General features: G+C 41.2%; 1 protein-coding gene across 1 annotated transcript in view; it reads left to right on the plus strand.

Moving 5' to 3' along the window:
- Window positions 1-14,427, plus strand: part of SLC23A2 (solute carrier family 23 member 2) — a 68,724-nt gene that overhangs the window by 23,488 nt on the left and 30,809 nt on the right. Inside the window, exons 2-5 of the mRNA XM_070765984.1 lie at window positions 884-1,130; window positions 2,856-2,954; window positions 8,483-8,599; window positions 10,023-10,180. Coding sequence (XP_070622085.1) covers window positions 1,026-1,130; window positions 2,856-2,954; window positions 8,483-8,599; window positions 10,023-10,180 — 479 coding nt within the window. The 5' untranslated portion in view covers window positions 884-1,025. The remainder of the gene's footprint in view (window positions 1-883; window positions 1,131-2,855; window positions 2,955-8,482; window positions 8,600-10,022; window positions 10,181-14,427) is intronic.

Raw genomic sequence — 14,427 nt, forward strand, 5'->3', positions numbered from 1 at the left:
TGGGCCTGTTTTTCGGCCTCCCCAGGCTCCAGAGGCTTTCTTGGAGCTTGGGGAGGCCGAAAAAGCTCCTGTGTCCCTCCGGGGGCTGAAAATGCCCTCCCAGAGCCTCCGTGGAGGCTGAAAATCAACTGGCGAGCTCGTACATGCACGCTAAAGCTGAGCTACGGCAATGGTTTGCGTGCCAGCAGATACGGCTCCGCGTGCCACCTGTGGCACATGCACCATAGGTTCGCCATCATGGGTCCCATCTTAACTGAACTCCTATTTATCTGAAAACTAAGCATTCATGAACTTGAGCCAAGGCCCGAGCCTCAGTCCAGCTGAGGGATGGGGACAGGGCAGTTTGGGCAGGGGGGGGCTTGGCTTGTGGACTTTCCAGCCACTGTTTCAGAGGTGGAAGGGTTTGAAGAAAAAGTCTGGTCTAAAAATCCAGAAGGAATATGTTAACACACTGAAAGCTTTTTTGTCTGAAAAGATACTACCAGATCTAATTTGTAGGTTTTTATTGAGATCTATTCTGCGATAGATAACCTTGTAGCAGGGCTATCAAACTCCCAGTCCACGGACTGGATGCGTCATGCGCTGGCCACGCCCACATCTGGTTTAACGAAAGGGGGGGAAGGTTAAGTCCCGATATGTCACGTGACGCCACTGTGACGACATGAGTTTGACACCCCACCGTATAAGATATGTCCCGTATCTATTGAAAACAATTTGAGGGCACATAACCAATCGATTGGTATCACCAAAATAACTTGGGAGGAAATAGTTATTAACTACCTCATGGAAGGAAATCTTAATTATTGAACGACGTTCGTGATGTAAGTAAGTGGTGAGGATTGTGAAACGCTCGCAAATGTCTTTCCACCTTTTCCATTTCTAGGGACCATAAAGGGACCGATGGTGTCCAGGACCTAAGGCTAAGGTCCCCTGAGACGGCTCTTCCCTGGTGCTTTCCTTCCTACTGAGAACTCTGCCCACAGACCGTAGTCACCAGTTCCATTTCCTGAGTACTTTGGGAAGCCATGGGGATTGGAAAGAACACTACTTCGAAGTCTGTAGAAACTGGGAACCCAGCCGAGGCCAAGTATGAGGACGAAGCCAAACACACGGCTTTCTTTACATTGCCAGTAAGTTCATTTTTAGAAATTTATTTATTTATTTATTCAATTTTTTTTAATGCCGCCGTTCTCCTTAGACTCAGGGCGGCTTACAACATGTTAGCAATAGCACTTCTTAACAGAGCCAGCGTATCGCCCCCACAATTGACCCACCTCGGAAGGATGGAAGGCTGAGTCCACCTTGAGCCGGTGATGAGATTTGAACCACTGACCTACAGATCTACAGTCAAGCTTTAGTGGCGTGCAGTACAGCACTCTACCTGCTGCGCCACCCCGGCTCTTCCAAATGTTAATTTGCTCTTCAGTAGTAGTAGTAGTGAGGCATTTCATCTGTAGTAGTTTTGCTTATACGTCGTATTGGGTTAAGCATTAATTCTCCAAGACGTGAGTCATGCAAGCCCCTTTTCGCAGGGCAGGCTGTTGAATTCAGCCTAGATAAGGAGTGCCTTGTGATGGGCTTCTCACTGATGTCACAATCCCTTTCTGACAGGTCCTTCCTCTGCAAGCGTTTGATTGCTGGGTTCTGAAGGGAGGCTGTCTGGGTAAATCAGATGGAGGCTAGAGCTGAGTGTGTTTTGGAGCAAAAGGACTTAAAAGGAGCAGCCATCCCAACCTTATAAAATGAATTTGGCCTTATTTTGTTCAGAAAACTGATGTAATAGGGTTGGCTGATTGGATTGCTCAAGTGACTGCAGTCTTATCTCTCCGAATGCATTAAACGAGATTAGGAAGATTGCTTTCATAGATCCCTCAGGATGTCACAAAGCCTCTTTGAAGGGCTGCAATTCACGGAAGGTCATTTTAGTCCTGGTGGCTGTACCACCGGATTCTCCTAAAGATGGAAACCATACAGAAATGCCCCACACAGATCCTGGAGGGAAGGGAGCAGCTAGAAATGGCAAATTTATATAGGGATATAAGTGTGCACATTTATGCATCGTGTTTAGGAATAAAAAAATAAAGCACTTGCATAATATAAAAACTAAGGTAATGCAATTAAAAAAAAACCCCATGGTTTGGTTCATGAGGTTCTTGATAAAAAAAAATCTAAGTTTACTATAGATACATATCTGCGTATTTAGTACTTTAGATATAAGTAAAAAACTACACGGATTGGAATTATTTATTTATTTGTCAAATTTAGGATCTACATTGTAATTGTAGTTATACGCTTCTGTGTAGCAATTGTTTCTCTAAAAATGTTTTTTACAATAACAACTTGATTTTAAGAATCTCTATTCCGATAACTTTGGACGCAGCAGACAAAGTATGATTTAATTCTTCACTCCAAATAACAGAAAAGTTCAGACAGTTTGCTTATAATTCTGGGAAATTTGCCTCATCAGATTTTTATTTTTGACTGACACTTCTCATCCCCAACTACTCAACAAAGTCAAACATTTTCTGTACTTTACATTGTTCTGTGTTTTGGTTTAAAATATAATATTTTGTTATGCAAGATAATATTGTATACTCTGTACAATGGAACCTCTGGTCGTGACCAGAATTCATTCCATAACTTTGATCGCAAACTGATTTGGTTGTGACTCAAATCTAATTTTGAAAATTTGGCACTTACCAAAAAAAAGGGGTGGGGGAATTGGCCATGGAGAGAAGAAAATGTGAATTTTTTGGTCGGAACCCAATTTGGTCGTGGTCAGAAGTGTTTGGTACCAGAGGTTCTACTGTAATTATTTTATAGAGTATTATTATTGATTATTATAATTTCTTTAGGCTGTAATAAGTGGAGGAGCGACCTCAAGTGGTGATCAAGACACAGAAGACACAGAACTTATGGCAATCTATACCACAGAAAATGGAATTGCAGAAAAGGTACCTTAAAAAATAGATGAACCCTAACATCTTGATACAAATGGACTGTTACAATTAATTTGCGTGGCTGCTAACAATGCCCTGTGGACCTCTTCAGCAGTTCAAACTGATTTCTGTTGAACGGAATCATTAACGGAGGGCCAAAATGAGTATTCTAAGGCTGTATGGCAGTAATAAGGAAGGGCTTGATTGTTGAATGCAAATAAAATTAGATTTGGAGATAAAATTAGATGAAGCTTTTCTCAACCAGGGCAGGTTTGAAAACAAAACAAAACACATTTCTATAAGACTACAGGCTCCGATAGAGAAGAAATTGAATCAGAACCTTTTGGCTGATAATAATGAAAAACTAAGCTGACTCATTCAGCCTCGCTTATTGCAAAATGTACGTCTGTCTGTCCTGTCATTGGTTCTGTGGGAAGACATAGGCCTCCTTATTGCATGAAGATTACCCACAAACCTTTTATCGAGTAGATGAAGCTAGTGCAACCCAAAAGACTGCTCCTGCCCTTGGGCCCCAGTAAGGCATTAATCACAAGATTGTTGTAGTTGCTGCTGGGGCAGATTGGATGCCAGCAATGCCCTTGAGTTGGATTCTTCACATTCTGTAATCTCTACCTTGACTGGGTGAAGAGAGCTTCAAAGGGTTTTGTCCACACCCTTCAGTTCTGGTATTTATTGGGAAGATTCCTGTCTTCTACAAACGGCTTCAAGGCCAGTGACTCTTGGTGTAGAACCTGCCAACAAAACTTAACCCCTAGGTGTCCTTTACTGAATGATTTAAGCCAGTGTTTCTCAACCTCAGCTGCTTGAAGATGTGTGGACTTCAACTCCCAGAGTTCCCCAGGCAGCCTGGCTAACCCTTGCTGGCTGGGGAATTCTGGGAGTTGAAGTCCACACATCTCCAAGCAGAGATGCTTGAGAAATACTGATTTAAACAGCTGCTATGATGTAGTCCAACTCCTGAAATATTGCCATGTTTAGAATGTTGCAAAGTTCGGAATATTTCGGGAAAGTGTTCGAAGCAAACAGATTTTATTCCATGGAATTCTTCTGGGAAAGGCATGGTATTTCCAAAATCTTTCCCCTGCATTCTTTCCTCCCTCCAATACCTAATTTTTACAAAGATAAATATGATTAGGAGGTTAAATTCTTTTCACAGTTAACAACTGTACATTGTCATGTATGCAGTTATCTGACTTTATTTATTTATTTATTTATTTATTATTTGGATTTGTATGCCGCCCCTCTCCGAAGACTCGGGGTGGCTCACAACAAGTGAAACAATCATAATAATCCAATTAATTAAAATATTTAAAGATTTAAGAAAAACCCCATATACTAACAGACACACACACAAGCATACCATGTATAAATTAAACGTGCCCAGGGGAGATGTTTAATTTCCCCATGCCTGACGGCAAAGGTGGGTCTTAAGGAGTTTACGGAAGGCAGGAAGAGTAGGGGCAGTTCTAATCTCCGGGGGGAGTTGGTTCCAGAGAGCCGGTGCCGCCACAGAGAAGGCTCTTCCCCTGGGACCCGCCAACCAACATTGTTTAGTTGACGGGACCCGGAGAAGGCCTACTCTGTGGGACCTAATCGGTCGCTGGGATTCGTGCGGCAGGAGGCGGTCTCGGAGATATTCTGGTACGATGCCATGAAGGGCTTTAAAGGTCATAACCAACACTTTGAATTGTGACCGGAAACTGATCGGCAGCCAATGCAGACTGCGGAGTGATGGTGAAACATGGGCATACCTAGGTAGGCCCATGACTGCTCTCGCAGCTGCATTCTGCACGATCTGAAGTTTCCGAACACTTTTCAAAGGTAGCCCCATGTAGAGAGCGTTGCAGTAGTCGAACCTCGACTTGTATAATTTGACTTATTTAATACCTCGACTGAGCTGTTATATAACATGTCAAGAGCCATCATTATTTGGCTTTCAAGATCAGATTGCTTCCTATGAGGTTGGCATTGGATGCTTTCTGTTAACACAATTCAATTTCAAGTGGATTGCACACCCCTAATGTGCAAAAGTTGTAAATAAAAATTTTCAAGTTGTATAATCTAGGAAACAGCCTGATGCTGAAATTAGAGGGTTTTTTTAATATTTAAAATAACAAGATTTTTGGATCATTGAATTAGGATAAAATACCTTTAGTTCTTTACCTCCATTCATTTTTCAAATTCTGCTTTGCGTTTTTGATCCTCAGCCAGGCAGAATATTTTGTAGACACAACCAGTCTGTCTTCAGCCATAGTCATGATCATCTTCGCTTTGAGAACAGGGAGGGTGCTAAACAGAACTTCTCAAATAAACAATCTTTTAGTGAACCTTTTTTTTTAACAAAGAACAATAATTAACAAAGCGCAAAAGGAGCAAAGAGAGAAAAAAGAAAAAGCAAAAATGCAGAAAAATAAAAAAAAAAGCTAGAGAGGCCATCTAACCCAACTCTCCCCTTGGTCCAGAACTTCTAAAGCATTTCAGCAGAGGACGTTTTAGTGAAAAGGAAGATACCATTTCGCCAGTTCAGCCCATTCCATTCTTTGGCAGTCCTGACTATCAGGAAAGGTCCCCAAATAACTGCTCCATTGCACCTGCTTCACGCTGTTCATTCAACTCATTAAGCCCTAAATAGTGATTTTTAAACTCTATCTATCTGTCTGTCTGTCTGTCTGTCTGTCTGTCTGTCTGTCTGTCTACCTACCTACCTATTTATTGGATTTGTATGCCGCCCCTCTCCGTAGACTCGGGGCGGCTAACAACAATAATAAAAAGCAACATGTAAATCCAATACTAAAACAACTAAAAAACCCTTATTGTAAAACCAATCATACATACAAACAAACATACCATGCATAAATTGTAAAGGCCCACGGGGAAAGAGCATCTCAATTCCCCCATGCCTGATGGCAGAGGTGGTTTTTAAGGAGCTTATGAAAGGCGAGGAGGGTGGGGGCAATTCTCATCTCCGGGGGGAGTTGGTTCCAGAGGGCCGGGGCCGCCACAGAGAAGGCTCTTCCCCTGGGCCCCGCCAAATGACATTGTTTAGTTGACGAGAGAAGGCCCACTCTGTGGGACCTAACTGGGTGTTGGGATTCATGCAGCAGAAGGCGGTCCCTGAGATAATCTGGTCTGGTGCCATGAAGGGCTTTATAGGTCATAACCAACACTATTAAGTCAAACCCAACAGTCCGCTATTTATTTCCTGGGATCAAGCTCCTTCCAGGTAATGTTGCACCTTGCAGTAGATGTTTTCTATAAATTCTCAGTGGCAGCTTCGGAACACGCTCTCTCTCTTGTGAAATAAACATGACTCCTTTGATTTCCTGTTAATCCCTTTGATAACAAACATGGCATGAACACAGGAGGGAAAGGGAGGAGGAAGCTGCATGCGCTTAAATCAGACCGGACATGTGGCTTCAGAGCTTAAGGAGTCAAGTCGTGTTGGAGAACAAAATACTCTGTAATCAAGTATGGATTAAGTCAGCAATTTGGTTATATAAACCTAACTTTCAACAAAATCTAAAACTGTTAAACTGAATAGATCTCCCCCCCCCCCAAGGGTTACTACCAATAAAAGGTGTTTTATGGTGTTCCTGTTTTCATAGCCTTTAAATAACAGAAATTTAAAACCATTTGTATGAAAATGGCATTATAGCCTAGACCAGTGTTTCCCAACCTTGGCAACTTGAAAATATTTGGACTTCAACTCCCAGAATTCCCCAGCCAGCGAATGCTGGCTGGGGAATTCGGGTAGTTGAAGTCCAGATATCTTCCAGTTGCCAAGGTTGGGAAACACTGGCCTAGACAAAGCCTGGGGCTTTTGAGATTTGCAATGAACATTTATTTTAGTCTTTAAACCTCAACATACAACACAAAGCCTATAATTTTTCACTGTGAGCTTCACACTCTTTTCTTTGCTCTTCTTTTTCTACCCATCTTCTTTTCCTCTTCAAAAGCATACTGCATTAAATCAGTAATTAATTGCTTGCATTAGAGATTCATAATTTGATAATTAAACAGTAAGCTATTCACCACTTCTGGACAGAGAATTGTGTGTCTTCTGTGAAGCTTCCAAAAGATGCCCTAACTAATTCATGAGCCATGAGCCAAGACCTTTCATATTGCTTGACCTTTCATGCTCACTGCTTATTTACCTTCATTGTTCCTCATATATTTAATTTGACCTCATGTAGCTTTTGGAAACTCTTCCTTCTGACCTAAAACCTTAGTAAACCTCGAACATGAAAAATCCCAGTCACTAATTGGAGAAAAACCATGACTTCGATCTTTCTTTCAAGTCAGATCATTTAGGTCAGTATTGGCCCTGCCATCTTTATCTTTCCAGCCCTGGTTCATTTAACAAATGTAGCTTTTCTATGTTTCTAACACAAGAACAAGAGGGCACAATCTGAGGTTAGTTGGGGGAAAGATCAGAAGCAACGTGAGAAAATATGATTTGACTGAAAGAGGAGTAGATGCTTGGAACAAACTTCCAGCCGACGTGGTTGGTCAATCTACTACAGTCACTGAATTTAAACCTGCCTGGGATAAACATAGATCCACCCTAAGATAAAATACAGGAAACAGTATAAGGGCAGACCAGATGGACCATGAGGTCTTTTTCTGCCATCAATCTTCTGATGTCTAAAGTTCAGATGATATTGCATTTAACTTATTCAGTGTGTAGCATTTAGCTGGTGAGTGAGGATTATCTGTAATGTAAAGCAAATCCTGCCTCTCACACAAATCTAATCTTCATCTATGGTTTTGTTAAATTTGATTGCTGCATATTTTTCCCATATTTTTCTACGGAGAGGGGCGGCATAAAAATGCAATTAATTAATTAATTAATTAATTAATTAATTAATAAACAAACAAACAAACAAATAAATAAATCTTTTTAATGTTTAGGAGGCCTAAAAACACTTCCCTGACTAAGAACCTCAAAAGAGATTCCAAAACTCAGATATGTCATAGAAATGTTTATATTTACACTTTACACTTCCTTGTCTTCTCTAAACTCTGAATCTGTCGCAGCCGTGATGAAATTGACATGAGGCACATTTCCTACACAATTAAGAGTGGTTCCTCTGACAAGCCAACCAGCACGAGTATTTAACAGTGGCATTCCACATCCGGTGTCTCATTAGAAAACATTAAAGTGCTCTCATAAACCATGGAGTCTGAATCTCTTATGCAAGTGTCATCTTTCTTTTTTTCCAGAAAACATCCCTTAGCCTCTAATCTACCATCTACATTTCTTTGTGTAAACAGTTGGGCAACACAATTGTTTTATTTCTTTTGGCGCAGGATATACGGTGATTATATCATAGGAAGAGAAGAATGCTTTGCTTATATGTAAAGGCAGAGGTTGGCTACATTAAAGAGAGGGCGTTCGTGTAGTTTATCTGATTACTAGAGAAGTGAAAGGTTTGGGGGTTTTGCTATTGCTTCTCAGGCGTATCCCAGTAACCTAGCAATAGACCGTGGTATTAAATGGTGGCTAATTTAATGGTTGACAGAGTTCTCTGGCAGAAACCCTCGACAGCAGCGGAAGCTCAGACGCACAAAGAACGGACATGATCTACACAATTGAAGATGTTCCTCCCTGGTATCTCTGCATATTCTTGGGGTTACAGGTACAATTTGTTCCAATACGTGTTTTCATTCAAATGCTAGCGAGCAATGAACCAAGTCAGAATTTAATTTTGAAGTATTATTTTTAGAATTGCTTGATATGGGAAGGATACTGTCCCAGGACTCCTGTTTATTAGGGTAATTCAGGCAGCAAGAAACTACGGATAATTTATTCCTGGTTTCCTTATTTGTTGCTCTGAACAGAAATGTGGGGGGGGGGGGGGGGGTCTATCAGAACAAGGTGTTTCTGGCCATAGTATTTTCTTCTTGAATAAGTCGTCTCTGCATCACTATATGAAGGTTATTTCCAAAAAATAAGAGGGCCTGAATTCCAAATTTATTTAGGAATGTAAAACATGCCTCCTACATTTGTTGTACTTGGGAGCTTCACTAGGGATGGAAGGGAGGCTTTAAGCCTGGACACCTTCCGTGAGAATATTCTCCTGCCCAGTTCTTGAATGGGAGGAAGGGGTGACATGCGAGCACATTAAATCAATCGTCCTCTAGCAAACCTTTCCATTTTTAGTGGACTTTTACAGCTCAGCTTCCTATAGATCTTATACTTAGTAGGAGGTTATACAATCAGATGCTGTAGCTGGTTTATACCAACTTACATCGCCCGATGTTACATTTTTCTGTCATTTTGTAAGCTGATTAAGTGCAGAGCTGAGCCAAGACGCCCAGGGCACTGATCAGCTGCCCAGCGGTTAGTGGCCTGGCTTGGCAGTAACAATGGAGACCGCAGAGGTGATGGCTCAGCCCAAACTGGAGGTTGCCTTTGATTAAAGATCTTTGTTTGCCCCGCTAAGATAATTGCTGAGTGGGAGAATAAGTTCTTCTGGGGATAAGAAGACAAGAGAATAAAATTGGGGCTTTTCATGTCTCATGCACTATCCATATGCAGATTCGTATAAAGGTATTATTATTATTATTATTATTATTATTATTATTATTATTATTAATTAGATTTGTATGCCGCCCCTCTCCGAAGACTCGGGGCGGTAACACCTTGAATCCATCCAATATAAATTGGCTATTTTGGACTACCGAGGAGTTTGTTCAAAGTCACCTGTCTAAGATCATTTTAATAGATACTGAATCCGTAACTGAGCTGTGGTCTCTTCCCTAACATCTGATGGACCCTCCCCAATAGAATTTAGTTAGAGTTAGGAGACATGATGGCATCCAACCCATCCAGCATAATAACTAGTTTTTATTTTGGACTGCCATTTCCTAATCCTTCACTGGTATTGTCAAAGTTGGATTCTTTATTAAGGTAATGGTCATTTCCTAATGGATAAAACTATTCATACAGAATTATTAATCGTCTTGGTTTAATCATAATGGTATTGCAAACATAGGGGAAGCAGTTTACACAGGTACACACACACACACAATTAAAAAACAACCCTTTGTTCTTTGCAGCATTACCTGACCTGTTTCAGTGGCACCATAGCCGTGCCCTTCTTGCTAGCAGATGCCATGTGTGTTGGAGTTGACCAGTGGGCCACCAGCCAGTTGATTGGGACCATATTTTTCTGTGTTGGAATCACAACTTTGTTGCAAACAACATTTGGGTGCAGGTGAGTTACTCTTTGGTGATGTGTTAACTGCTTATAACTTTTCTCATGAACTCCCGGCAGTAATGCTGATGGATTTAGCATTGTGTCTTGATTAAAGGCCGACTGCTTCGCCTGGGGAGAACCAGCTTCCTGGCATCTTTCAGCTGTGAGACTCAACGCATGGCTTTGGATTCCTAGGGTGCTCGTGGGGGTTGAAATAAGGGGGAGGCCTGCGTAGACTTCCTTTAAATTTCCTTCCTACAGAAAGGATGGATATCATCATTTTTAGAAAATCGATAATAACATGCTGGCAAAGATGACGATGATGGAAGTACAGTATTTAGCTTACGTAAACAAATTTAAAAAGAAAAGTTATCTAATTTATATTTTAAAATTTTCACTTGCCAAGTAGCATTCATTCAAAGCATAATAATGTCCACGAGTCCATGGAGGGGGGCAGCTTACAAGTCCAGTTAATAAAGTAATAAATTAGTAGTTAGTTCAAGAAACAGCAGATAATAATACAAAATTGAAAGCATTAGTCCTAGTTGACTCTGATAGTAAAATGAAAGACGTTACTTAAAGTCTACCGAGAGAGTTGAAGTAGTAGTGCCTAAACCGTCCCCTCTCATTAGCAGCTGCTTCCCAAGTTCTCCGCCACAGGAGACTTTTCTTAGTCCTGGGGCCTGAAGTCCTTCCAGCAGAGATGAGAAGGACGGAAGACGCTTTGAGGCACCAGGCACCGTTTCCGCGTAATGCTCAGAGGGGATTCTTTCAGCACAGAGAACAGGAGGCATCGCTCTTACAGGCTTAGCAACAGCAGCAAAAAGGAAAGGTTGGAAAATGGGGCGCAGTCGCATGATGACCCACTTAAAGATCCCTCACGGCTTACGAGCAAAGTTATTAGCTCAATTATGGTTGAAGGTCAAGGACCACCTGTATCTTATCTGATGCTGGCAACGTCTTATGGGGTGAAAGGTAATGAAGCCTCATTGGCATCAAGCCTTGTGCCCCGATTCTCTAGACGCTGCCTTCCGCACTGCTTAGAAGGAGCAATCACGCACTTATTTATTTTATTTTATTTATTTATTTATTAATCAGATTTGTATGTCACCCCTCTCCGCAGACTCAGGGTGGCTCACAGCAATAATAATACAATGTAAACAAATCTAATATTTAAGTTAATTTAAAGCCCCAATTTAGAAACCAATCATACATACTAGCATACCATGCATAAATTTTATAAGCCTAGGGGGAGGGAAAGTCTCAATTCCCCCATGCCTGACGACAGAGGTGGGTTTTAAGGAGCTTACGAAAGGCTAGGAGGGTGGGGCAACTCTGATATCTGGGGGGAGTTGGTTCCAAAGGGTTGGGGCCGCCACAGAGAAGGCTCTTCCCCTGGGTCCCGCCAGACGACATTGTTTAGTCGACGGGACCCGGAGAAGGCCCACTCTGTGGGACCTAACTGGTCGCTGGGATTTGTGCAGCAGAAGGCGGTCCCGGAGATATTCTGGTCCGGTGCCATGAAGGGCTTTATAGGTCATAAGTAACACTTTGAATTGTGACCGGAAACTGATCGGCAACCAATGCAGACTTGGTATAATTTATGTCTTGTTTTGGGTAATGATGGGGCTGATCACCTCAGGATTGCAGATTTCATCTCCTGAAAGCCAACACCATCAGGGACAGCATCAAGATCACGTGAAGTATTAGTACCATTTTATAAAATCTTAGTAAGACCACATGTGGAACACTGCTTCCAGTTTTGGTCATCACAATATTGTAGAAAAATGTTGAGACTCTCTGGAAAGAATGAAGGGAAGAGCAAGGAGAATAATTAGAGGGCTGGACTCTATAACATATAAGCAACAGCTGCAGGGACTGGGTTTGGCTAGTCTGGAGAAAGGAAAGACCAGGGGTGATATGTAGGAGAGCAGTCTTCCAGCGTTTGAAGGGCTGCCACAGCTGCTTCTCCAAAGCGCCTGAAGGCAGGACATGAAGCAAGGGATGGAAACTAATCAAGGAGAGAAGCACCCTGGAATTAAGGAGACATTTCCTGACAGTGAGAAGAATTGACCAGTGGAACAGCTTCCCACTAGAAGTTGTAGATGCTCCCTCACTGGAGGCTTTCTATGGACACACACTTGTCTGGAATAGGATAGGATTTCCTGCTTGAGCAGGGGGTTGGACTAGAAGACCTCCAGGGTCCCTTCCAACTCTTGTTATTATGTACGAAATAAATTCTGTTCCAACCAAGACCTGCTTTTGCAGCTCCCAAAGAGTAGCGACAATCGATACCTCGTCCCCCACCTAACCACCATTTCTCTGTGTGGTTGCTGGAGCTGATTTGTGTTTAAAAATGGGAGCCGGCAGAGCTACCCACAGCGTGTAAATGTTCTTTTAGTGGAAGACTTATGGCTTTGTTTCTTTTTAAAACATATATTTAACTTTTGTCATTTCTCTATTACAACATATGGTATTAGAAATTAACGATCAAAGCAAAATAGGTTTTAGATTTCCTTTAGCAGCAAGCGCATAGAATTTTCCATCCAGTTATAGTATTCTGTTACATTAGAAAAAAACCAATATACTCTTTTTCACCTTTGCACCAGGGTGAGTACCTACATCTATATTATGTTTGTTCAAGGCAGAGTATTAAAAAATAACATGGAAAAAATAACAAAAGAATTAACACAGTCATCTTTTCCTGTAGGCCTAGCCCTTCCAAGTATGATTTCATTTTGGAGCCTTTCTTTCCAAAAATATTGGGTATATTTACCTATGAAAGAGAATATTGGGTGGGGAATGGTAGCTCAATAGGATAAAAAAAGGCAGGCCAGTTTAAATAAACCAGTGAAGCTTATTGAAGGATACCAGCCCAAAGAAAACCTTCAGGGTTTGTTCAACATCTTTCTAAGTTTCTTGAATTAGAACAAGCAGCCTGAAAAAGAGGACCTTGCGAAAGAAACGGATCGAGTATTTTTGCTTGCCCGTAAAGTTTCCGACTTGATCCTTTTGACCAACTGATGTGATGGCTCAAAATCCAGAAAAATAGAGATTGTTTGAGTTGATCCAGTGAGGACCCACCCGCTGGCTCTGCAAACCACTTGGAGAAGGCTGTAAAACCCCGTGCAGCAGTATAGAAGTCTCGGAGCTGTATGGAAAGTCTTCATGAGAATGACCAGTTAAGCATCGTCTCCTCCTAGTACAGGTGTGCCAAGGGTCATCAAAGCCCTCTGTAGTTCATCGTCTTATTCCTCAAAAGAGACAAGCCGGTTCTGGTGAACACCTAGCTCTCTACTCCTTATTACCAGAAATGTACCCAAGAGGACACCGGTCATACGTAGAAACAGAAATCAGATGGCTTCTTTTTTGCCTTGTTTTCTTAAAGCAGATTATGTTTGGTTTGCCACCAAATACATTATTCTGAACAATTCTGAGAATTATCCTTTAAGGAAGAACAGTCTGGTTTTGCAAATATTTTCAAAATATTGACTGCATGCTGTCTGAGAATTGAATCCACACATCCTGAAGTTCTCAAGTTTGAAACGGACTGAAATCGATCCTTTAGGGCAGTGTTTCCCAACCTTGGCAACTTGAAGATATTTGGACTTCAACTCCCAGAATTCCCCAGCCAGCGAATGCTGGCTGGGGAATTCTGGGAGTTGAAGTCCAAATATCTTCAAGTTGCCAAGGTTGGGAAACACTGCTTTAGGGAATACCGGTAATCCTGCAAGAAGTGGTATTGGCTTGTAAAAAGTGAACCCTTTTTTCTTTGTAGATAATAATAATAATAATAATAATAATAATAATAATAATAATAATAATAATAATGGTTGGGGGAAAGATCAATAGCAACGTGAGAAAATATTATTTGACTGAAAAGAGTAGTAGATGCTTGGAACAAACTTCCAGCAGACGTGGTTGGTAAATCCACAGTAACTGAATTTAAACATGCCTGGGATAAACATCTATCCATCCTAAGATAAAATACAGAAAATAGTATAAGGGCAGACTAGATGGACCATGAGGTCTTTTTCTGCCGTCAGACTTCTATGTTTCTAATAATAATAATAATAATAATAATAATAATAATAATAATAATAATAATAATAATTATTATTATTATTATTATTATTTATTAGATTTGTATGCCGCCCCTCTCTGTAGACTCGGAGCGGCTCATAACCAAATAATAACAGTATAACAAATTTAATATTAAAAACATCTAAAAACCTAACATTAAAACCATACAACACAATCATACC

This window comes from Erythrolamprus reginae, chromosome 12 (assembly GCF_031021105.1).
Source record: "Erythrolamprus reginae isolate rEryReg1 chromosome 12, rEryReg1.hap1, whole genome shotgun sequence".
Taxonomy (NCBI): Eukaryota; Metazoa; Chordata; class Lepidosauria; order Squamata; family Dipsadidae; genus Erythrolamprus; species Erythrolamprus reginae.